General features: G+C 34.3%; 2 protein-coding genes across 2 annotated transcripts; one reads left to right on the plus strand and one right to left on the minus strand.

Moving 5' to 3' along the window:
- The first annotated feature begins 972 nt into the window (after positions 1-972).
- On the plus strand, positions 973-4,871 carry LOC132063937 (bifunctional protein FolD 4, chloroplastic). Its single transcript, XM_059456716.1, has 5 exons — positions 973-1,324; positions 2,355-2,680; positions 3,656-3,892; positions 3,999-4,166; positions 4,258-4,871. The coding sequence occupies exons 1-5, from the start codon at positions 1,135-1,137 to the stop codon at positions 4,426-4,428; spliced, it is 1,092 nt and encodes a 363-aa protein (XP_059312699.1). The 5' UTR covers positions 973-1,134; the 3' UTR covers positions 4,429-4,871.
- A 16,680-nt stretch (positions 4,872-21,551) lies between these two features.
- On the minus strand, positions 21,552-24,075 carry LOC132062039 (phosphomannomutase-like). Its single transcript, XM_059454692.1, has 4 exons — positions 24,046-24,075; positions 23,872-23,980; positions 22,754-22,830; positions 21,552-22,128 (listed from the first exon to the last, which is right to left on the minus strand). The coding sequence occupies exons 1-4, from the start codon at positions 24,073-24,075 to the stop codon at positions 22,054-22,056; spliced, it is 291 nt and encodes a 96-aa protein (XP_059310675.1). The 3' UTR covers positions 21,552-22,053.
- Positions 24,076-26,397: the final 2,322 nt, after the last annotated feature.

Genomic DNA, 26,397 nt, shown 5'->3' on the forward strand with positions numbered 1-26,397 from the left:
AACTAAAAAAGCAAAAACTGATACAGTTCAAGAAGTTCAGGAAGTAAAAAAATCAAACCAGAAAAATCCAACATTATAACAAAATATAAGAATATTCAATGTATACATATTTAAATTTTGAATACACAAGCACAAATACCCAAGACTCAGTATATATACATCACGTCCACTATACAGTTGTCAAACGTGGCTTCTTATTTCTTTTTATTATTATTAATTATTACAGTGGTTAATTATATATTCATTATTATACTATTAATACCAGGAAACGTTTATTTTGTATAGTGACGTTTGGTATTTCAAAAAGAATTTTAGGCTTTCTGCTACTGAACGTTACCAATAAAAGGAAAACGTCTGTTTGTTTAATTATGTTCTTTCTCATTTTTAAAATTAAGTTTAATTAAATTGAATGAGTAGAAAGAGGAAGAACATGGCAAAAACTTGAGAAAAAATAAATACCTTTTCTGAATTCAGAGATGCTACATCAGTTTTTTCCTTCCCTCCTTTATATATATATATATAGATTTGTTTTTAAAAACATATACATATATAGATTTAATATAATGTAATTACAATAATTATAAGGGAAGTAATGACATATAATATTATTAAATGGTGAGTAAGTCTTTATTATATGTGAGGGATGAACTTTAATATTTTATTTTATTTAGTAAAATAGAGAATGAAGAGAAAAGTTCAAAAAATTGAGAAAAAAGATATATATAACAAGCTATATAGCCGCCACATCACTTGTCGTAGACTTGTACAGGCACTTTATATTATATATATATATATAGATATAGATTAATTGTCGTTAATCAAAAATGACAAGGACTAAATTAAAATTTGCCTATAGCTAAAGGACCAAAAGTAGTATTAGTCCTTCAATTTATTTAGCCTTTTACTCAGTACGGCGCCATTCAATTTTCTTTCCCTCTGCCTCCACTTGGATTATTTATTTATTCTGTGTTTCCAAAAGAAATCTAAAAACTCACTCTGTTTTTTCTCTCCAAAACCCTACAAAAAAGAATCTAAAACCCCAAACACACAAAAAAGAAAGAAAAGGTGTAAGCAAGCATAGGGCTGAGACTGATACCTCGACCTGAATTTTATCATCTTGTTGTTGGTCGGAAAATGGCGTCATCTTCTCCGATAACAACTATGATGAAGATGAACTGCTCTCTGCCAGCAGCTCGGCTTGTTGGGCCCCACCAAATTCAGTTCCGTTGTTCCTCTGTGGGTCCCTTTCATAACCCTTCTTTTCCAAGAACCATCATTGCTCGTGCTACTCCTTCAGCGTTTTCCTCTTCCTCTGTAATTACTGGTAACTTCTCTTAAAATTATCGCATTGGTCAATTCATTTAATTTCCTGGAAGATTTTCTGTTGAAACAAAATTTACATGTTATGAAACTAAAAACTCCCTCCCGTTTGGTTTTGGCTTGGCACAGAGATTAAGAAAGTATAAGAAGACTTTTGAATCTTGTGGTTTTAAACATGCCACGGGGAGAGTTGGAATTAAAGAGTTGCCAAAGAAGGAAAAAGAAGGAAAGAGTCATTCTTTTTGAATGGACTATAAAGGAAAGTAAGACAAGCAAATTGAAATAGGGAGTCAAGAGTTACTCCAAGTAAAATTTTGCAAAATAGTTTTGACTCTCCAAATAGTATGGGAGTACTTGAGTTCTGAGCTTTTAAGTTGCTTTGTATATCTTTGTTTGTCTCTGAATGAGCAGCAAAAGACGCCTTTGCTTAGAAAAAAATCAGGCAAAGGTCCTGAATTATTACCCTGAAATGCTTTTGTTAAGTATTTTTTTGTGAATGAACTACTAGATATTGATGAATTGTCTATACATAACATCTATGTTTTCTTATAAAATTAGAATCTTGGCAAGCTGTTTTAGGTGTGATTTTAAAAAGGTTAAGCTAGAAGATGACCAAACAAGGATTCAGAGATCTAAAATGGGATTATTTGATGGTGTAGATATATAAAGATCATGCCTTTAATAAATAAATCATCCCGGTAAGCCGTTTAATTGGTCAGAAAGATATGTCTTGTGAACATTGTTTCTCAATTTACAAGACTTCCTTTTGAAATACAAATATACAATTTTACTAATTGTGTATTTGAAGAGTGATGTTTTTAATAAGCTTCAGTATTCCTTGGTAAGTTAGTTGAGAATTTCATGCATTCAAAGTGTTGGTGCTTTGGCTTGTGGTTGGACCTTGTTCCTTTTATCATCATCGTTTTACTCTGGATTTTCCTTGCATGTTTCCTAACTTTCTGGTTTCGTGGCATTGTTGGTTTTGTTTGACCTACCTTTTTAAATACTTTTGAATTATTCTCATTACTGTGCAGCTGCGATGACTGGTGAGACATCGGTAAAAGTGATTGATGGGAAAAAAGTTGCAAAAGATATCAGAGACGAAATAACTGCTGAAATATCTAGGATGAAAGATTCGATTGGTGTTGTTCCTGGCCTGGCAGTTATTCTTGTTGGGGAAAGGAAGGATTCTGCAACTTATGTCCGCAACAAGAAAAAAGCTTGTGAAGCTGTTGGAATCAAATCCTATGAAGTGTGTTTGCCTGAGAACTCTACGGAAGAAGAAGTTCTCAAGTCTATTTCAGGCTTCAATGATGATCCTATGGTTCATGGAATTCTGGTTCAGCTACCATTACCTTCGGTATGCTACTAAACCTCATTGTCTTTTATTGCTGAATTTTCTTACAGTTAAGAATGTTTAACGTGACTTGATCTGAATTAGTTTTATCCAAAGTGGATTATGGATGAGCTATGGTCCTAGAATCATGTCTAAATTGTAAACTATTGGATCTTTAGAGAAAAGAAATTGCAAGCTCTAGGTCAATTCAGTTTGTCAGATAGTACACCGTGACATCATTTGTGGTTGCCAATCAGATTGTTAATCTAGTGCTTCATAATACTAGTCCCCCTCAGAATTTACCCTTTTTAGTAACAGTAATTGGAAGTAACAGTAACAGTTGTTCATTTGAAACCTGATCTAACTTTGACTTGTTAGTATATTTGTGTTTTTATTTTTTGATAAGTACTCCCTCCGTCCCAAAAAGATTGCCTTCCTTTCCTTTTTAGTCTGTCCCAAAAAGATTGACACCTTTCTATAGTTAGAAATAATTTAACTTTACGAGATGATTTACAACCACACGAATATCTAAGGCTTGTTTTGGACCACACATTTCAAAAGTCTTCCTTTATTTCTTAAACTTTGTGCTAAGTCAAACTAAAACAATCTTTTTGGGACAGAGGGAGTAGTATATTTGTTTTCTTATCAGTTTCTAAGTATTATTATAAATATAACTCAGCAATAGATTTTTTGGGGTGCTCATGACATGCAGCATCTTGTTTTAGTTTATATGGTTCAGTAGAATTATAGTAACTCTTTGACAGGTGTGTAAGTTAATAAACCTGTTCTTTTGCTGTGGCAGTGTGTGTTTGATTTAGATGTTTATCATGTTCCTGTATGATAAGATAAAATACTCTGCTCAACTAGTGCTTGTTGGTACGAATGAGTTAATAGATCAATGGCATAAAACTCAAGCTATTTCACTTCTGATAGAGTTGTTATTTTTCTAGACCTTTTCTTCTAATTTGAATTCTATGTCTTCATCAACTACGGGATCAGCATATGAATGAGCAGAAAATCCTAAATGCTGTTTGCATTGAGAAGGATGTGGATGGATTCCACCCACTAAATATTGGACGGCTTGCGATGCGAGGTAGAGAGCCGTTATTTGTCCCCTGTACACCCAAAGGATGCATTGAGCTGCTGCATCGGTACAATGTTGAAATCAAGGGGAAAAGAGCGGTTGTCGTTGGCAGGAGCAATATAGTCGGAATGCCTGCTGCCCTGCTGCTGCAGGTAATAGTCTAATAAACAATGATCTTCTCTATTGAGCTCTTAGTTTCTTATAATATCTCTGTACTATTATTGCCCTTTCCGATGTTTCTTCCTATTTTTACCCTAGAGGGAAGATGCCACCGTCAGCATTGTTCATTCCAGAACCAAGAACCCAGAGGAGATCACAAGACAAGCTGATATCATAATATCAGCTGTAGGGCAACCAAACATGGTTAGAGGTAGCTGGATCAAGCCTGGGGCAGTAATTATTGATGTCGGGATTAATCCTGTGGAGGTATTAAAGCTATACACTGTTTTCTTCTAATTGTCATCCTCGTGATTATCCAGTAATTTTTGTGAGTGCTGATTTGTATGCTGTCCAACAGGATACTACAAATCCTCGAGGCTATCGACTAGTTGGAGATGTTTGTTATGAGGAGGCTAGCAAGGTTGCTTCAGCTATCACTCCTGTTCCTGGAGGAGTTGGGCCCATGACTATAGCAATGCTTCTCTCTAATACTTTGGTATCAGCAAAGCGAATTCACAACTTCGAGTGAGATTATAAAGTTCACTACTCTAACCAGGTGGGCCTTATCGTTTAGCTTCTCAGCTTGTAGCATGAACACTAACTTTAGGGAATAAAGCATCTAAACGATCTTCAACTCGAGAGACAATGATAGGCTACCTAAAGGTGGTCAAAGCTGGATACCATGACATATTTTATAGATCCTGGTAGGAATAAGGTCTGATGGCGGCAATCAAGTCTTAGTTGAAACGCGCTCAAACCCACTATGGTTTGATTGCACGTTCAAATGTTTTTTTCCTTTCAGAAATTGTCTTCAGTTGTCGAGTTGTCTGGCTGAACCTCTTGTGCCTGAACAATTGTATATGCGCTGTTAGATGTAAGGGTTTAATTTGTTCAACATAAATGCAGATTTCATATCATTTGATGAACATGATGCATTGAACTCTCAAGAATGTAGAGCTATGTTTAATTTTACATCCATGCATTGCAGTCCTTATTCCTTCAGTAAAATGTTCGACGATATTAGATGTGGATGTTGGTTGTTATTTTTTTAACGTACTTCTCCTTAGATCAGATTTAACATGTAGTTTATCTCTTTCCAAATTGAATATCCCATTAGTACTGGGCACAACATTTTAAGTAGCAAAAGTTGAAAATGTAAATTGTTCAAAATAAAAGCAGTAGTTCGGAAATAAATGCCGACATTTTACTATTTTATGAACTAGTTTCTGTGCACGTGTATTCCAAATCAATTATTTGCAAAACATTGCTTTGAAAAAACCTTGTTCTGTATAAGTTGCGAAAAATTAACAATTCAATTGAACAAAATGATACTTATTCAATTAACAATTCAATTGAACAAAATGATACTTCAATAAGTATTACTGTATCCGGTTAGGCTATTGTAGTGTTCCTGTAATCTTAATTTCTTTATTAGAGTCGACAACAATTTTTTCAAAGATGACACCTTTATTCATAACACCACAAATATGTGAAGCAACATCACGTTTGTTAAATAGAACCCATAACAGGTTTAGGTCTATTGACACAGTATCCGATAACTAAATGTCAATCCAACCATACATTCAAATGTTTAAATATGTTTCTTTATAATTGTTTTGAACTTATCTCTAATTAGTGCAGTTTTAGGGGATCTTTTTCATGTTTAAAATTTCACAATTTTTTTAGCATGTTTAGCTGAGAAAGTGCACTAAATCACTATGATGTACAATGCTTGTGTCTTTACCACAATCTTCATTGTCTAATGTATGTGACAAATTAAGGACAAGATCGAACTCATAGCATGAAGGGGGCTACAAGGGATACACCTATATTAACAATCAATTGAGGAAAAATGGCAAGTTGGTTGTTGGTAACAATTCTCAACTCAAGGAGGAAATCATGCCAACTTGGCGTGATCAGCCTATAGGGTGTCACTCAGGAGTAAATAGGACTTATCAGAGAATTTCTTCTTTGTTCTTTTGGAAGGGGTTGAAGGATGAAGTCACACAGTATGTTAAACAATGTGACATTTGTCAGAAATGCAAGTATGACCCTTCTCCATATCCTGGATTGTTACAACCATTAAAAATTCCAAGTTCTGCATGGTCTAGTATCAGTATGGATTTTGTTGAAGGTTTGCCTCAATCCAAAGTAAATCAGTCATTTGGGTGGTGGTAGACAGGCTCACTAAATATGCACATTTCATTGGTGTTCCTCACCCCTATGCTGCTATTGACATTGCTCATTTATTTTTGGATCATATTTACAAGTTATATGGGATACCAGATAACATTATGAGTGATAGGGATCTAGTTTTCTTAAGCAAAGTGTGGCAGGAACTATTTTCAGCTCATGGAGTGACTCTAAGCACCTCAACAGCATACCACCCCTAGTCTGATGGATAGACTGAGGTTTTAAACAGATGCCTTGAAACTTTCATAAGGTGCTATTGCTTTGATGCTCCCACTGATTGGTTTCGCTATCTATCATTAGCAGAATGGTGGTATAACACAACACATCATTTAGCCATTGAGACTACTCCCTATGAAGCCCTCTATGGTCAACCCCCCAAAATCCATTTACCTTATGTCTGTGTTGTTGTTGTGAATGAACAGGTGGACATGAGTTTAGAAATGAGAGAGTTGAAGCTACAGCTGATCAAGTTTCACTTACATAGAGCTCAACAAAGACTGACTGCTTATGCAAACAATCACAGATCAGATAGACAATTCTCAGTTGGGGATTGGGTGTATTTAAAAATCCAAACTTACAGGTAACATACCCTCTCAAATTCACCTTTCTCAAAACTAGCAGCTAAATACTAGGGACCATATCAGATTTTGAAGAAAACTGGTCCTATGGCTTACAAATTAGCACTTCCATCTCAAGTTACCATTCACTCCACCTTCCATGTTTCCTTACAAATTAGCACTTCCATCTCAAGTTACCATTCACTCCACCTTCCATGTTTCCTTACTCAAACCTTGCCACAAAATACCAGAAAACATCAATCACCCACCCATTCTTGACCTAACCAACCCCTACTGTCCAAGCCCAAAAGCTATCATGGATAAAAGGATGATTAAAAAGGGAAATAGGGCCATACCTCAAGTGTTGACCTAGTGGAATCATTTGCTTCTTGATCAGCTCACACGGGAAGATTTTCATGCCATGAAGAACAGGTTCCCAGAATTCTTCCTTGAGGACAAGAAAGATTTTTAAGGATGAAGGAATGTTGCGCGCTGAAGATATAGTACTTTTAGTTTTATTGGTTGTACGTAGTCGTTAATATCAAAGGGTTGAAGTAGTTAAAATAAGTGTGTGTCAGTTAAGTCCCTAGCAAGTTTTAAGCTCAAGGTTTATTTATGTCAATTAGGTCCCTTAGATTTCCCTAGTGAAGCAGATTCGGTCCACTGTTAATATTGTCATTGGCAGGCCCTGCTGTCCCTTATCTAGTACGAATTTCAGAGCTTGTCTAGCTCTCTATAGCACCTGTAATCCTCTCCTTATTATCATCATCAATGAAAAATATCAATTAGTATTAGCTAGAATAGTTTTTATCTTTCCTTGTTCTTCAATTTTATCTTGATATCTTGTCAAAAACTTATCACAACTACTGTTAATTACGATTGGGAGAAAGATGAGTTCAAGCACAAAGCTTGCCCTTCATTCAACAAAATACCGTGTCGAACGTATAGTCCTTTGCAATAACAAACACTTAAACAATAGGATAATTTCTTTAAAGGAAAAAAAAACAAAAAAAAACAAAAAAAAGGCTTGAAGACGCACGAGTCAATAACTTAATATCAGAGAAGGGTTCTAAACTATGGTAAATACACAATTTTAGTTTTAAAGGATAACATTAGGACGCAACTTAAGCATTTCAAGTAAAAAAATAAAATAAAGAAGAAGATACCACCAAGGGAGGTGGTGTAGCGAATTCGGCCGCTCCTCCCTTAATCAGAGGTCTCGTGTTCGAACCCTGGGTATGAAAAATTCTTGGTAGGGATCGCTTTCCCTTAATGGGCCCCTATGCTATGCGAATCCGGATATAGTAGGGCTCCAATGTCAGATTGTTGCACACAAGTAAATGAAATTTTTAATCTTGCTTAAAAATTGGATCAAGCACCTGACACCATTAATTGTACTTCGGTTTTTCAAATATTTTTGATACTCATATGTATATATTGAAAACATGAAATATTAGATTAACTTAATTCTATATTAACAAAAGGAGAAGGAACCACACCCACAATTGTAAATGCCAAATAAATTTTACCTAAACAAAATTAGTAAGCCACAAAGATACATATAAAGAAACAAATATAATAAAATTAAATAATATACATAACAGTCTAGAACAAAATAAATTACCACCATTGTTGCCTGAGTGGTCCGAAGTCGTCGTTAATTATCTAACATATCACTATGAAAACTATGCTACCAATCAAATATAGCTAAAAGTAATATCTAAAATTTTCACTCCACATATGCATTGCATAATCTTGAATTTATAAATAAAGTGCAACACATGGAAAAAGAAACTTAATGGAGTATATCTGTAGTATTACTATTTTCATAAAGCTTTAAAATATGAAAATATAATTTAGAGGATATTTTCATCGTTCAACATTTAGCGAAAATTATTCGTGCTTTTAATATATGTAGATAGATATGATACGATACGTGGAAAAGGATACACTTGAGAATCATAAAAGTTAGCCTCGTAAGACTCTTTTTTTCTTCCTTTTTGAGTTACTTCGACATTATATCGAAGACAATGTTCAATTAAATGATAAGCAAACAGTAATAGTTTGTCATTGATGGTGTCTCCTAGTCTAAATCTGGGAAGAAAGTCAAATATCTGTCAATTATTCATGTCTAAGAAACTAAATATTATTTTCTTAAACGTCGAGAAGAAAAACTATAATAGGTGCAAGGATAGTGGGTTGGCTGATTTCTATAATTCGTCAGCTACATGCTTTATTGATAATTGTTTGTTGGAAATCTTAAGAAATTGAAACTGAAAATATACATATTTTGACCAATAATGGAGATTGGTTCGTAGTAGGTAGACTTTTGTGATTGAGCAAAGGTTCGAAGGATGAAACTAACAGTTCAGTGATTTGGTATAGAGTTTCGAACTTTGTTTTGGAGTTTTCTTGTGTTTTAGTTAGGAGTGTATATTTTATCAAATTCATTTCTATATTAAGATCCGGTTAAAATTGAAATAGTTTTAAAATAATGGCTAACTTTCGATTAGCTATTGGGATAATGGTTAAGATCAAATAAAAAAGAGCACTTTTCCAAAGTTATTTTTCAATCACTTAATGTATTTGGATAGATTCGAATAAATAAGACCTATAATAAAGATGAAATTTCACCAAAACTACATCCACTTTCGCCGTTAACAATCACCATCATTGTCGCTACTTACTATTATCAACTACCACTATTCACAACTGCTAGAGCCATCGATTACCATAGTCAACCACCACCATTACTACTAACCCTATTTACTATCACTACCACCATTAATATCACAACAACAACCGAATCACTATGATAAGTAACAACACCGTAATCATTGTTAGTTATCATTATCATCTGTTATGGTTATCAGACGTCATCACCAACTACTAATGGCTTCAACAACCATCATCCAAGTCAGCATCCACCGGCCACCACTACTTTAGTCATCATTATCACCAACCCTCATATACTTTTTTTAAAAATATTTTATTGATATAGTATTAGATTAATTAGCATTTTGTTTAAAGTTATACTTACTAATTTTAAATAAAGATAATGTTTATGTACAAATATTGAAAAAATAAATAATCTTAATTATACAGATCAGATGTCTTAATTTTGATTAAAAAAATTTTAGGGTTCTTTATCCCAAAATAGTCTAACTTACCAAGCCCGAAACAAAATCAATTTCCCATTAATAACCGCCAAATGGCTCCTTTTCCACTCGGCCAAAAAGTCAAAGATTCCCAAGTGGTTAAGAATGCAAATCTCATGAGTTAGAGCCTGTTTGGATTGGCTTGTTTTAAGTGCTTTTAAGCCAAAATAGCTTTTCCGTACTTCCGAACTCCGAAGTATTTTAGTAAAACAAAAATGTGCTTTTAAACACTTATTTTTAAGGCAAAATAACAAAAATAAGCTAAAAGTCATAAGTTAGAATTCTAACTTATGACTTTTGGCTTATAAGTCATAAGCCCATCCAAACAGGCTCTTAATTTTTTATCAAAAGAAAGTCGGAAAGAGCAAAAGTGAAACATGTGAATTTAATACAAAAGTCACGAGTTAATTTTTGAGACGGTATTCAACTAATGATAATTATCTAAAAAAGAAAATTATTTTATAACATAAAAGTCATTCAACGATTGTTATTTTACCTACAAAATTACTCAACCATCAAGTGATATTTTCAAAAAAAATAAATGACGTGGATCATTTTTTAGTCAAACTTAAAAAAAAAAATACTAGAATCAATTTTAACCATCAAATTGACTTACTCCATTGGTCCAATTTACTACTCCCTCCGTTCACTTTTACTTGTCCAGCATTTGAAAAATGAATTTTCACTTTTACTTGTCACTTTTAGCATATCAAGAGAATACAATTTCTTTTTTTCTGTTTTACCAATAGTATTAATTACCCATTTCAAATCATCTTTCAAATTCATTAAAAATATGCACCAATTAATATGGGTATCACGATAAATTAAGCATTTTATTTAGTGAAACTTACATAAATAACTACCTTTTATTGGCTTCTAACTAGGTATAACTATAAAATGCAAAATTTCCAAGCGTAGTTACTTTTCTTTAAAAACGCCTGTATTTTTGTTTTTTTGAAATATAGAGAAATATAGTGAACAGTAAACACGCTCCAGTGAAATTAGGAGCTATTTATGGAACAGATTTTTTGAAATACAGTGAAATAAACAGAGTAAAAATAGGCTATATTTTTGGAACAGATTCTTCTTTTTCTTTTTAAATGGTAAGTTAAATTAAATCAACCATAATTCACGCATTCCATAACAGCTCACGAATCTCTCTCAACTTTTTATCACAATCAAAACTTTTTTGAATTCAAAAACCACTAAAGATCCGAAAACTTTCAAATATAGAAAAATATACGTACGGAATACAATGAAATATGGTTGATTGTTTAAGAATTATAAAGTTGTAGTATGCGTATATGCAATGGAATACAATGAAATATATCAGAAATTATTTCATAAATTAGAAATACAAAATGCAAAAATACAGCGAAATACAAAAATCGTGAAAACAAACAGTGGCGGACCTAGTAAGAGCCCAGGGGGTTCGTCCGAACCCCCTTCGGCGAAATATTGCACTGTATATACAAGGTGAAAATTATTTTTTATGTATATATAGTATTTTTTTGAACCCCCTTAGCTTCTTCATTTATGACTTCTTTATATTTTTGAACCCCTCAAGATAAATCCTGCCGCCACCGATCGAAAACAAAGTGGAGTAAAAAAATAGGCTCACACAAAAAAAAAAAAAAAAAAAAAAAAAAAAAGAAGATAAATACATTTAAAAACAGTGAAATAATACACTGAAATATACTGAAAAATTAGATATACTGTTTGTTGATACACAGAAATACACTGAAATATACTAAAATATTTTATCAAACACTTGGTTGGTCATGAAGCTCCACAACTCTCATCAATGGTGTTTCTACAATAACAACCTATTCTCTTGCTCCTAGATGATGCTACAATATCATATTGCTATAATCAATACTATTCTTCATCACTCATAAGATAAACAACACCACATGATTAGCAAACATAAAAAGGATTTTCCTTTTATTTCGGCCTTCTTCCTCTTATTTCGGCCTATCCATGGAGATTTAACAAACGAATTGTTATGGCTGATCTCCAGCCATTGGCTGGAGATCCTCCACTGCTTTTCTTGTTGCCATTGGTGTATTTTTGCTTGGAGTATCAATATCCGCCATTAAAATGGAGAGTTAGAGCTTGTTGAAGATACTCTAACAATGGCTGAAAACATATATAAAAAAAATTAAATGAAAAGTGAAGGTAAAGACGATGAATTTATGAACAATTGAAGAGAAATACAACAAATAACATAACGAAATTAGTTACCTGTAGAGATTGGGTAACTGATAAGGAAGAAGAAGAAGAAATTGTGCTAATTATGGTGAGGAATAATGGGAGTAAAATACTACGGTGTAATTGAAGACGTGAGAGAAAAATATTTGAAAAAAAAAGAGATTGTGGGTAAGTGGGAGAGAGGTACCTTATTTTTAGGGAAATACATTGCAGTTACAAAAATAAGTTATATATGGTAATTTGATAAATAATTAAGCTACCAAAAATAATTTAAAAAAGGTAGCTATTACTAATAAATAAGTCTTAGAGGTAGTTATGGGCTGTAAATTTTCCTTTTATTTATTATTTTTTAAGGGGTGTGCAAAGTCCATAATGAACAAGTAAAAGTGAACGGAGAGAGTAAAATTTAAATGGGTTAATGCAGTGGACCCCTTTTCTTTTACAAATATCAATTCCTTTACTGTCTTTCTCTCAGTCAAATTAACAAAGGATTCCTCTCTTTCTCACTCTCTCACTCTCTCCCACACTAAAATACATGGTTATTCTGACCGAAAAAGAGAGAGAGGTGTTACACCTCGAAAATTTTTTGTGTTGTTCATATCGTAAGTTGGTTAATGTAAGCTCGGGAATGAGACCATCCGTGAAAAATGATGGAAAAATCGAGTCCCGGATATAATTCCATTGGATGATAAGTAACGCGATGAACAAAAGATGAGGAGGAACAAAGAAATGAACAAGAAAATTCGTAAATATTAGAAATAGAAAATCTGATTTTTGCATCATTTTCTACCCCTTTCTCACCCCTAAACTCCCTCTAAACTCTCCCAAACCCTCTATAATCAATTCTCATGGATTCAAGAGCCAAACACAAAGATTTGATGCAAGTTACACCTTGAAAGTTAGCCTAAGTGAAAGGAAATCACTTTTATCATATTGGGTTGTTGTTGAAGGTGAATATAAGCTAAGGGAAGCTTGGGATTCAACTTGGGAATACTGTATAAGGTGAGTATATATTGTTTTTTGGTTGTACTTATGATTATTTTGATGTTGATTGAGGTGAATTGACGAGAAAAGTATGAACTTATGAATAGAATTGCTATTCGAAGTAGTGATTTTATGGATTGTTTTCTTGTTATAATCCTATGGTATAAGGCTGGAATTTGTAATAAATGATTTCATTATTATGTTGAGAATATTATTAAGCTAAGAAAGGAACTTACAAAAGGTAATGCGGGTTATATGTGTTCAATTCGAGCTTTAGCTCGTCGTGAAATGCTAGTAACTTATTGTCGCTCATTGTTGGATCGTTTGAAGATGTAAATATGTTTTCTAATTGCCTGGAAATTATGGAATATAACCTGACTATATGGCTATTGTTGTTAATATTATTCATGTTTTAATTGAAGGAAGTGAAAGAGGCATGTAAAATTGTGACTCCTGAATTTAAGGTTGAAGAAAGCTAAAACATACGGATCAAGTTGTAGATTATCTTTATGATGTTTTGGGTGGAAAAGGATATGGTAAACATAAGTATAATGTTATGAAGGTATGGACTGAATTATGAAAGAAGAATTGGGTTTGAATGACACTTTGTTATTCGTTAAATGAGCTTGCCGCTCGATATGATTCTTGAAGTAATCGAAGAGGTTTATATTGTAGTTGTTGCTATTGTTGATTGTTGTTGTTGTTGTTGGGCTGTTGATGACCCTTGGTATCCTTTAGGATGTAGTATAAATAGGGGAGGTGCTGCCCGATTTTTTATAGGTTATAAGATTAGTAAAGTATGATAGTTGCGACACTGTTTGTTGACGACAACATCATTTATCTTATTGTAGACGCGAGGAGATTCTGTGAGCTTAATTATAGACTAAGGAGGAGATCATACAGGTATGTTAAGGCTATCATTTCTTTCATTTTGGCATGACCCTTATGATATGAACGAATGAACGAGCTTCCATATTACTCAACTCTTAGAAGCATTACGAGTACTCTAGTCTTTGATGTTCCTATACCCCTTTTTATGATTATTCCTTCTGTCCATGGGTCTTGAGATTATGTATATTGATGATATTAGCCCAAAAGATGTCTATCGGAGGTAGTACGACTTTATGTCACTCCGAGAGTTCTATTTATTCATTTTACTTATGCATTGAATTCAATTATACATATGCACATTGACCCATGACCAGAAGGCGTTATATACGCGTATATTATATGTATGTGGGGTATGGGGAAAGGGATAGGCGTTATATACGTATTACCACCTGATCAGTTGGTACACAATAATGATGATGCCCACAGAGGGGCTGATATGATATATGGATCGGACTGCACGTTCCGCAGCACTAACATTATAGATCGGGCTGTACGTTCCATATCACTAACAGTTATACTATGGCCCATGTATATGATTTTTGAAAGAAAGCATGCATGTCATACGCCCACAGAGGCACTTCCAGTTATACAGAGTTATACAAACATTTCTATAAATACACAATACACAGATACATTCAGATATACAGATTAACTCATATATCTCAGATGCTTTTCATGATTCTTACGTATATGCTTGTTTTCATGCCTTACATACTTGTACATTATTCACCGACTCCCTATTGCTTGCTGGGTCGTTTCATCCTGCACAGTTCTAAGATACGGTGTTGGTGATCCATCTATTGGGATGCCCTGGATGAGGTTGATGCACTCCATTTGTTTTTTCGAGATGCCGGAGTCGAAGACGGTCTATATATATATATATATATATATATATATATATATATGCATATGTGTATGGGTATGGCGGGGCCCTGTCCGGGCCACGCCATGTTATGTATTCCAGTAGAGGCTTGTAAACAGTTATGTACAATCAGATAATGTCTAGTATAGTCAGATGATGTATAGTCAGATGATGTACAGTCAGATGAGTCTTTCAGAACATATTGATACATGCATGATCCTTGTGAGTTTATTGAGAGTTGTATGATGGTCCTATCGGCCCACTTATGTTTATGTTGATGTTACAGATGTATGTCAAGTGGTGCTTGACTAGTATGGTTAGGTGCCCGTCATGGCCCTCCAGTTTGGGTCGTGACAAGAGGAATCAGCGGCGGAGTTACACTATATCAAGGGTGGTCATTTGAACACCATTCGTCAAAAGAAAAAAAAAATCGCGTATAAAGGTCAAATATTATTTTTTATTGATATATACAAGATAATGAACACCCTTGGAAGGCTTTAGGCACTCAAAATTTTGAGGCGCCAAAAGTTTTTAATAATGAATTTTATATATAAAAAAACCGTATATATAATATTGAAGATGGTAGAAAAAAATACAAAATACAATTTTTTCTTTTTTAAAAAAGAAAAGAAAAACAAAGACTACCTACTTTTTTTAATTGTAGAAATATTTTAGAACTTTAATCTATACTATTCAAAATTTTGTATTAATAAATAATCATTTTTACAACAACATCTAAGGTAGTGTATTGCAAACACATGCCAACATCTTATTAACTTAAACTAAACATTTCCACTATAGATAAATAACATACTATGTGTTAAGAATACTACACTAGAAACAATAAGTATGAAAAAGAAATAATAACGTTAAATCTTGAGAGTTTGTGGCGTTTTTGATGAAATTTGTATTTATCTCATATTTACAATTTTATAGTCCTCTTAGTTTAGTGGTCTAAAGCTAAATTTTATTAAAAGGTCACAAACACAAAGTACTCTAACAGTTTTAGTTTTGGAATACGCAACTGGCGCGCGGGGCACATAGTTTTTCAGAGCTCGCGAACTAACTAACTAATTAACTATTTATGCATATATATCCCTCATCATTCCATAATCTTCCTCTAAGTCCATCCACTCCTATCAACAAAAAATAATAATACTCCCACTGTACTCTGAAGATGCTTGAACTTTCACTTGAAGATGGATTTCTACTACGCCAAGCCGTGATTGCAATGAAAGCTTTTTCATTGCCTAAGGTGTTGATATCTTGGTCACTAAGACAATTTTGCATCTTTGGACATGGCTTTCTAAACGGTACTTGCCTTATCAAAATTGACTCCATAGCCTGTGAACATTTACGTACAAACGAGTATTTCAATGCCGAGGTGAATATTGGAGAGCTTTATACTGCTCTCGAGCCTCTCGTTAATGGCGGTAGGGTCCAAATTAAGTTTACCTAGCGCTCATCAATATTCTTGTCGCTGTTTGTGGGAAATGCTCATATCAGAGTTCAAATTTTCCCTATTATCATCAACACTCAATCCTAAAAGCACATAAATTGTCTGTTTTTTAATCGTACTTTTTGGTGAGATTACTATTGAGCACATGGATGAGGGAGATGCACCCAGACGCTTCCATCTTGCTACAGTGCATCTGTTATCGTATGCTTGGGCCTCTCTTAGTGTCACCACTGTTACCATCATCCAGAGAGGCAGCGGATCCAATGTTGTCTTCCCACTTGGAGAAGTGGGTAGGATTATATATACATCTCTTTAGTTGTTTACGATTTCTTGTTATTAGACTGTTTAGCACTTCTTTGTATTAGATTGTTTGTAGATCATTGATCAACTTTTACCCAAAAAGTGTGTTAGTTTGTACAGCTTCGTCTAATGCCAAATTTCCCCAAAGGTTCTAAACTTGTTTTGCAGTAATTCAAAACACGACTTACATTTTATTATTAGACAAAGAAAAGTAAAAATCTTTCAATAAAAACAAAAGAATACAGATAACCTTGAAATTGTATATAGTCGTAATTCATTTTACACCATACTAATAGAAGAATAAGCAAGGATGTGAGAGATTAAATACAGAGAAATGAGAATTAGCAGGGGCGGAGCCAGGTTATATCCAGGGGGTTATCCGAACCCCCTTGGCGAAAAATTATAGTGTATTTTCAAACTTAAAATTATTTTATTTTGTATATATAGTAGGTGTTGAACCCCCTGACTTCTTCGTATATTTACCTTTTAGAATTTTTGAACCCCCTGGATGAAAATCCTGGCTCCGCCACTGAGAATTAGAAGAGAGATAGTTCTCAAGAAGAAATAAAAACAGGAGAGGGCTGGGAAAGAGAAATGAATTGGTGCCAGCATCGAGTTTCAGTACTAGAACAAAATGCAAAGAGGAGGAGAGGAGATTTTCAAGGATTTAATGAAAGGCAAAAATATCCTTATTTTAATGTGTTGGAAAGGTTAAATTTGAGAATTAAAAAAATAGGAAATACAACTACGACTGGCCAAATGACGTGTGATATTGTCACTTCAGTGGCTCTCTAACTAAAGGGCCAAATGATAACCATTTATTGAAGAGAGAATTTATTTATCATAGTTTAATGCAAAGCTATTGGAATACTTTTTAAATTATTAACTTCAAGAATGGAATGTACAAACAAAGAATACAAATTTTGATGAGGAAACTAACTACAAGCATTCTTTGCACTTGTTCCTTTGGAAATACGAATTACAAACTCCAAAATTGATATACAACCGCACATATATAGGAAAATTGAGACCTGCTCAAGAACTTGCATTATCCTTGCCAAAGAATAGAATTGAGCATTGCTTCACTGTATCTGCTGGACTAGTAACTGAAGTAAGCAACCAAAAAAAGAAAAGAAAAAATATTTTAAACTTGTGACGTGATTCCTAAGGAAGTACTTGCGAAGAGAAAAACAACTCAAAAAACAAGAATGAATTGAAGAATTAGCTTTACCACCTGTGTGACCGAGAGTTCCTTCTGACTAAAAAATTCGTAGTCTTTTCCTCCCTATTCAAGTTGATGAGTTATAGCATTTCATAGTTTTGATAATTTGACAAACAGGCAAAGGACCAGGTCCTCCATCAGATGCCCTGGGAGTATTGCACGGCACTTAATACCGTAAAGTCACAATGCCTTTGACCAAAGAATCGTTAAAGAAAGACAACGTATGTATGTGTGCTTGAAACTAAAAGCCCTTGGACAGTCACCATCCATAGTCACATGTTTCTCACATGCTCTCTATATTGGTCTCATATATATACAACATGTGGGGATTATTTGACCTAACACTTGAAAACCTAAACGTTCAGATTTATACAAGTGCAACCGCCGCAGTTCTGTTTGGTGCTTTCAAGAACAAGCTAAGACAAGTTCAAGGATCAGATCTCAACAACGGAAGATGTTTTGAGTCCTAGAGTTATCTAGTCTTTGTGCTCTCTGTTATACCCCATTTTAACCGGATCAAAATAGAATACAACATATTGGTGATTCCTAATTATGTAACTTAAGGAGTCGCCACCTAATTATTTTTAAAGGCGAATTAGGACACCTATTTTAACTAAGTAAATGCTAAAAATTAACTCCGATTAATGGTCTACTTAACTAATGTGATTCTAGGTAAGGGTTCTTAGCTATCCTAAAGGAAAGGGGTTAGACATCCTTTAAGATCCGTTAACTACGGTTAACAGGCCAAACTTAGGTTAATAAAAAATAATCTCAAAATAAGTATAGCATTTTAGATACTCCATAACCATTTGAGAAAATAACTTGCAACTAACAAGCTTATAATATTATAAGAGTAGTCAAACTTTAACGTTTTAAAGACAGAACAAAATATGAAAAATCCTTACAAGTCCGTGAGACTTTCGGATGGTCAAATAGGTAAAAAAATGACTTGAGCTCACTGTTTCTGAAAAAAAAGCATCTGGATAGTTTAAAATATTTTGGAATCAAAATGGTTTAGTAAAGAATTTGGTTTATGGGCAAAGTCCCCAAATCAAAATCTTCTCTTTAAAAAAAAAAACCCCAAAAACTGCAAAGTGGAAATATTAATCCATCATTTCCAAAGCTACGGTTTTAGCAAGAAATTAAAATAAGATTTAAGCAAATACACAAGTTTAAGTAGTACTAATTTATTTCGACAGATATAGCGATGCCTTAAAAACTGTTGTCAAATTCTATCATTTTAAATTCTTATATAAATGTTACCACTCTTTTAAGTGATGAAAATGCTACTCTACCTAATAATATAATAAATACGGGGGTAGTCTAAATGATAAAACTAAAATCTATATTAACTATAAATTTATCCTACAAACCCAAAACTGGGATAAACCCAAACATACACAAGTCAACAAAAATAATAAGACTAGAATGACTGGTAGAGGAAAGGCTCCCATGGGAGGCCCAAAGCTAAGGTCACTCGTTCCTCTTAGGAGATTTGGTGTCTTTAAGGGAAACTTTGTGTTATCGACTCCATGCTCGGGTATGGTGGTGAGGCTTTGTTACACCCGTATCTTCGAAGAAGCGCTTATCAAATTTGAAACATAAGTACGTTGAGTTATGGTTAAGTAAAACCACTTTGGAATATAAGGAGCAAGCATTATTAAGTATATTTAATGAGTGAAAGATGTATATAAGGTATACCGGAAGGTTTTATAAGGAAATGAGCAGAAGAAATGGAGTGGTACGACTTTGGAGAAAGGATGGGTAAAGTTTCGTGTGAAAATTTTGGTCCAACTTGAGGGAAGAATATCTCTTAGCATATGAAGTGTTTTGAAGTGAAACAAAAGCCTAAAAATGAAGTTAAAGTCGAGTCTAGTTTCCAACGCAATAAACTGCTCATCGATAGGACATCGGAGTAGAGAATTATGGATGATACAAGTTCGGCTGACAGAGCAGAAACGCGTGCTACAGTACCGACTTACTACAGTACAACTACAGTAAGTGCTACAGTGACCCCCGACTTTTGAACCTTATAAAAGGGGTTTTTTTTCACCCAAAATCAGATTTTAAAGCTCAGCAACATAAAGGGCAATTATGTCATAAAAAGTTGAGGGTTTGAGTGATTTTCAAGTGGCAGAGTATTAATCGAAGCTCGGATAATGCATAGATGTGATTCTAGTATGGTTTTGAGGTGGATTCAAGGTGAATATTGAAGATATCGCTGTTTTAACAAAAAAATAAGGTATGAATCTCTCCTTATTAATATTACTTTTGGTTTATTTACAAAGATAGAGTGATTAAATGGTTGTATAATAAAGTTGTTGGTTGAGAAATTGGACAAACATCGCGTGGGATGTTTTTGGAATATTTTGGTATTGATAATGATGTTGTTGATGTTGGTGCTGTTGTAGTTGTTGTTTTGTTGGTATTGTGATTTCGGGCTAGGGATATAAACAGGGGAGATGCTGCCCGAATTTCGGCAACTTTTAAGAGGATTTAATTTGAAGGCTAAGAAAAGCATATGATAATGAGCCTAACAATAGTATGAATGATCTTATGTAGATTGCAAGACAGAATGTAAGTTGGAAAAGTCGAGAAGTAAGCTTCCAGGTATGTTAAGGCTACTTCCTTTCTTTCTAAAGGCATGATTCTTTTTCCTATGAACGCATACATGGATTCCATAATATCTTTATTTCCAAAAAGTCCGAAGTTCATGATTCTCAAAGTTCTTATGATGCTAAAGATAGATGTTTCTATGATGGTAACAATGATGATTTCATTTCTTAAGATTCCTACTATTGAGACCTCTTTGACTATTCGCACAAAGATGTGCTATTCACTAAGATTATTCTTGGGTTACCATAACCCTAGTGTAGTACTCCTCTCTAGTTAAAAGCTAATATAAGAATAGTTGAGTTATATAAGATGATTGAATGTCAGGAGGTATAATTAGTGTATGAGCCCGTTTGGATTGGCTTATAGCTTAAAGCTGTTTGCAGCTTATAAGCTGAAAAAAATAAGTTGGGGTAGTCCAACTTTTTTTTTTTGGCTTATAAGCTGTTTTCAGCTTATAAGTTGCTTTAGATAAACTAAATTAAATGGGTCCAATTATTTTTTTGAGCTTATTTTAAGCACAAAATGACTTTAAGCTGGCCAGCCAAACACTCAAAAAAAGTCGAAAAAACAACTTATAAGCCAATCCAAACGGGCTCTATATGTTGTTTATAGGCTATTATGTTGCCTTCAAGTTATTATTATATGTATATGCCTGGCCTACGGGTCATGGAGTTGTTGCCCGGCCTACGGGTCATGGAGTTATTGCCTGACCGACGGGTCACGGAGTTGCGCATACCTGACCTACGGGTCATGGAGTTGATTATACCTGACCTACGGGTCATGGAGTTGCTTATACCTGACCTACGGGTCATGGAGTTGATTATACCTGGCCTATGAGTCACGGCGTTTTATTTATGGAGTTATGTTATCTATGCCTGACCTTCGAGTCATGAAGTTATATCTATAGAGTGATGTTATCTTACCTCAGATGAGAGGCAATCTAGGTAGAGCACCTCCAGATGCTTTCATGAAATATCCAGAGTATAGTTTGTTATTTCATTTCAGTTGTTATCTTGCCTTACATATTCAGTACATTATTCGTACTGACGTCCCTTTGTCTGGGGGCGCTGCGTTCATGCCCGCAGGTTCAGGTAGTCGGACAGACGATTCAGCTCAGTAGGCCTTCCACTCAGCCGCAGTCAGTGCACTCCACTTGGTTACCATTGCTTCACGTACCTTGTGAACCAGAATATATTTGTTAAGCCATTACTTTAATGACACAAAAAAAGAATCAAAGTCCATATTACTAGTCAAATGGCTGGAAACATGATATGTAATAATACAGAATGCGTTTATACCTTTTTTTTTCGTGTGATAAATTAGAGCAAGAGTTTGTACCTTTTCATATTTTTCCAACTCATCCCTTTCTTCCTGACTACAATTCCTCCCAATTGGTGATACATTTAGCATTCCACTTCGAAACTCGATGAACGTTCCTCTGGAAAAGAGACAACGACTAAGAAGTTCGGCAGAAACAAGCTCACTATATCTTTCATTATGCTCGGCTCTTTATTGGAATATCCAAGTCAGCAATGTAGTGGAGTGTAAAGTTAATAAATTCCTGCACCATCATTTGCAGTTCATCACCATATGTCTTGGTCTTCCACGTGTACTATCACTAATTTAAGTGGGTAAGACTATGTAAACTTCCCTCCCAGCTTTACGAAATACATGTATATTGACATTTTTAATATTCAATAGTCATGGAGAAATCATTACAGGGAAGAAGCAATCACTTACTTTGAGCTTTGCATCGCCAAGAAACGACTTCAAGCTCTGCATAAAGGGAGTTGCACCACTTTAAGAAGAAAACGCTTCACAATCAAGCAATTAGAAGGAAAAAAATATAGCAATGTGTTCTGAAATGGAGCATAGGAAAATTTCTTGAAGCCATTCCTTATTTCTTGGGATTATTGTCTACATTAAAGGTCGTTTTTAGAGAGTTCCCATTTCGATGGAGAAAGATGTAAATATGAACTGGCAGCTCAGGACCAAGCTATAACTTGTGTGAAAAGTTGCAAACACTGTGCTTGTTTCTCTTAAGAAGTTTCAAACAAAGTGCTTGAGTGACAAATTGCAACTGCTTTTATTTCCTCATCTTAAGAAGTTTTAATAATAAGCTTATGTTTGGAGACAAAGGATTTGGCTAAAGTTTGAGGGAAAACACTCCTAAGAGCAAAGGGTCTGCAATGGGGCCTTCAGTCTAAATCTTTGTTTGAATATCGAACAAAGGCAGCACATGACATGGTGTTAATTCCATATCATTTTCGCTTTCATCATTAAAGCTTTTATGGTGCAGGCATAGAGAAAAAGAAGTAATAGTGCCCAAAGATAGCTTTTGTGATTTTAAACAAAACCACAGTCGAAAGGAAAATTTTAAGATTAATTTCAAACCCATTACCTGTGCTCCAATGAGCTTGCCATCCTTATGTGCTACAAGGCCATTTTCAGAGAAAACATAATCATAGTCTTGTGTAACTGAATATGAATATGGAAGAGAAGTCAACACACGGAAAAATTAGGTAACTAGCACATCAATTTGAGAGCTCTGTCTTTCAATATTTCTTATCCAAGATAATTTTGAGAAGAAGTTAGAATCCACAATATACACCCATTTTTCCGTTTTCATTTTCCAAGATTGATTGGACATGTAGCTTTACGTGTAAATCGCCAAATATATGCATATGTACGAGAGAAGTGGGTACCAAAGTGAATGTAATGGTTAATTTCTTCTTTTTTTTTTTTTTTTTTTTTTTTTTTTACATGTTTGAGATTATTTACTGGATTAAAAGTGGGCACCCTGCACAATACATTTTAAGAAGTATAAAACTGAAACTGCACAAAGTATTGAAAAGCAGATTCCATATAAATGAAATTGGACCGCATAATGTGATGACCTAAATGGGAAAGAAAAGGTTTTTAGGCCAGAATGAGTAAGCAAAAGAGACTCAGGCAATTGGGAAGGAAAGCAGCAGGAGGGGGCAAAGGTTTTATTATTTATGGCACTCCTCTTTCTGTGCGGATTAAACTTTCAGGTGTCCTTTCTGAGAGGACTGAAAGACCTCCTTAAAGAGACAGGCACATTCCTTTCAGCAGCTAACCAATTGTTCACATCATGACTGTTTCTTTTTTCTTGTCAGGGCATTTGGGGTATGGGAGAGTAGCAACTTACTACATTTTTACACTTCGTTGGAACAGTTCTGGTGTGGAGACACAAGGACCTGAACCAAATCTGAGGAGAAAATCATTTGATCAGCTTAGATGGGCATAGAACAAAAAGGATACCTAGTTGAAAAACTTTTCCAAGTCCAAATTCGTAAAATGTTCTTCCATTCGCTTTTAGGCTGATGCAACCATAGTTCTACTCTTGCACTAATGTTACTAAGAACTTTAGGTACAATTACGAAGCTCTAGTTTAATGATGCAGCACATCAAGTAGAATTCAGACCCAAATTTTCAGGTCATCAACCTTTCATCCTAGTAACTCCAATCTTATCATTGCAATATGGCTAAACTAACCTGTCTTGCCAAGCTGTTCTGATATCTTCACAAGGTCCGAGCCCCCAACAACTCCAACGGTGACAGCCTGTAGGCAGAAAAACTTGTAAGGATGTTTTCCAAATAAAAACTAAAGACTTCTCCATAATGAGAAAATAAATAAGGGAAAGAGGAATATATTACAAGATCATCTACCTTTCTGAGTTCCTGCATGAACTCCAACATTTCTGGAGTAGCTAGTGTGAGGGAAATTCCAAAGAAGAAAGTTCAACATCTTTATAAGGACGAACAAACCTGACCAGGAAGCAAATCGGTTTAAAAAGAAAAAAAGGAAGGAGAACATCTGAAACATCATGAGAAAGAGGACATCTGAAACATTATAATGAGATCTAGATAATACTTGTCCAGGCAAGCAAGAAATCTCATCTCCAATCACGAAAAGCAAACACTATAACAATCAACTATGGCCCAATGCAAACTAGTTGTGGCTGGCTATCAAAATCCTTGGAATGCACTTATTCAGGCTTTATCCTGGGGCAAAGCTCAATCATAGCTTCGGGTTAACCAGTCCTCAGCATGAAATTTGATTGGCTACTTTTTAGTGCTACGGGAAGAAGTCAGCAAAGTTGAAACCTTACTTAAACGTCGTACTGCGTCAATCTATGTAAAAGCTTCAATTCCAAAATACCGTTTTACTTACAAAACAACAAGAAGAACAACTACCACCACTACTAGCCTTGGGGTCATTCATATGAATCCTCTGTATTCATTCTACTCTATTTAGGATCATACAATTTACTTGCAATATAGTATTTTGCCATGGTTACCTTACTTTCATCAATTTTTGTCTGACATTTTTCCTTGCTTTATCTTTAGCTGAGGGTCTTTCGGAAAAACCTTCCTATTTGTAGGGATATCGTCACAGATACCCCCCAAACACTCTAGTACACTCCCCAAACCAAAAGAAGAATTTAAAAGAAAATTGACAGTGCTACCTTCCGAGGTGCTGTAAGCGTTCCATCCATATTCAAAGCAATTACAATTTACTTGCAAAAGAAGAATTTAAAAGAAAATTTAAAGTCATTTTGTGCTTAAAATAAGCTCAAAAAAATAATTGGACCCATTTAACTTAGTTTATCTAAAGCAACTATATTTTTTTATAAGCCCAAAAAAATAAGTTGGACTACCCCAACTTATTTTTTTCAGCTTATAAGCTGCAAACAGCTTAAAGCTATAAGCCAATCCAAACGGGCTCTAAGCCAGCCTGCCATTTACTCTACAATTCTCAAAAACTCTCTGCTCTCACTGCACCCAAAGATCACATATTTCTACTTCATTTTCCAAAACAAAAACACCGGGAATACGAAAACATGTGAAGATGAAATAAAACAATACAAATAACTAATCACTCGATTATCAAAACAACAAAAGTACTGCAAATGCAACACCGAGATAAGGAAGATGAAGTGAATTTTCAGAAAGGCAATGCATGCAATAGAACTATGTATATCATAGTTGGCAAATGCCAATTCGGGGGAAAATGACAAAAATGGCCCCTTATTTTTGGTAGTCGGTTCAAAATAGTCCCAGAAGTATCAACTTAGCGGTTTTGATTTTTTAAGTTAGCCAAAAGTGAGCACTTTGGATCTCTGTCAAAAATTTACCACATTCTGATTGTTAAATTTAATTGGAACCGTTATTAAGAAAATATTAAATAGAAAAAACAAAGCATAAAAAACTATATCAAACACAAAAAATAGATTGAAATAGACAAAAAAAAAATATAACATAAACTATAAAATTTGTACTTCCACATGAGTTCCCATTAAATATTTTCTATTTTCACAGTTTCAATTAAATTTAACAATCAAAATTGGGTAAATATTTTATGGAGACCAAAAGTGCTTGCTTTTGGCAAATTTAAAGAACCAGAACTGCTAAATTGATACTTACGGGACAATCTTGAATCTACTACCAATGATAAGGGATCATTTATGTCATTTTCTCCAAAATGGGCAGAATGAATCAATTTTTTGGCTTACCTCAGATCGGAAAATGACAAATTGGGAAGTTGAGCAGAAACAGAAAGTAGTTTATAGGTGAGTTGAACAGAGAGTCACTGGTTTTGTGCTATTTTGCAAAGAGTTTAAGTTTGATACACCGTCACAGTATTATTTTTTTACACAATCAGGTGACATTAACCAGCTACAGCAGGTTACCAACCTTCTCCTAATTACGTTTTCATTTTCCTAAAAGTTAGGCACTGAATTTTTTTTATTCTCTCTTTCCTTCCTTCAAATCCGCTGTCTTCATATTTCCAATTAGTTGATCGGGTTTTTCTCTCTTTGCTTTTTCTACTATGTAAGATTATATTTCTCCTTCAAACCCTGGTTTGTTCTATAATTTGATTCACAATTAACAAACTTTACAAAACACTTATTGAAAAGTGACATATTTATTCAAAGCTTTCTATTATCAAAATATCAAATGTTAATAAACTTTAATATCTAAAATTCCATTCCAACAACCTTTCAGATGCTGGTAGTC

This window comes from Lycium ferocissimum, chromosome 7 (assembly GCF_029784015.1).
Source record: "Lycium ferocissimum isolate CSIRO_LF1 chromosome 7, AGI_CSIRO_Lferr_CH_V1, whole genome shotgun sequence".
In the NCBI taxonomy this organism is placed as follows: Eukaryota; Viridiplantae; Streptophyta; class Magnoliopsida; order Solanales; family Solanaceae; genus Lycium; species Lycium ferocissimum.

Coding starts and splice junctions, on each gene's coding strand:
- LOC132063937 (XM_059456716.1), top strand. CDS start 1,135: ATGGCGTCATCTTCTCCGATAACAACTATGATGAAGATGAACTGCTCT. Junction 1,325..2,354: donor CTCTTCCTCTGTAATTACTG/GTAACTTCTCTT, acceptor ATTACTGTGCAG/CTGCGATGACTGGTGAGACA. Junction 4,167..4,257: donor TCGGGATTAATCCTGTGGAG/GTATTAAAGCTA, acceptor GCTGTCCAACAG/GATACTACAAATCCTCGAGG.
- LOC132062039 (XM_059454692.1), bottom strand. CDS start 24,075: ATGTTGGAGTTCATGCAGGAACTCAGAAAG. Junction 22,831..23,871: donor AGAACAGCTTGGCAAGACAG/GTTAGTTTAGCC, acceptor ATTCATATTCAG/TTACACAAGACTATGATTAT. Junction 22,129..22,753: donor GCAAGCTCATTGGAGCACAG/GTAATGGGTTTG, acceptor CCCTTTATGCAG/AGCTTGAAGTCGTTTCTTGG.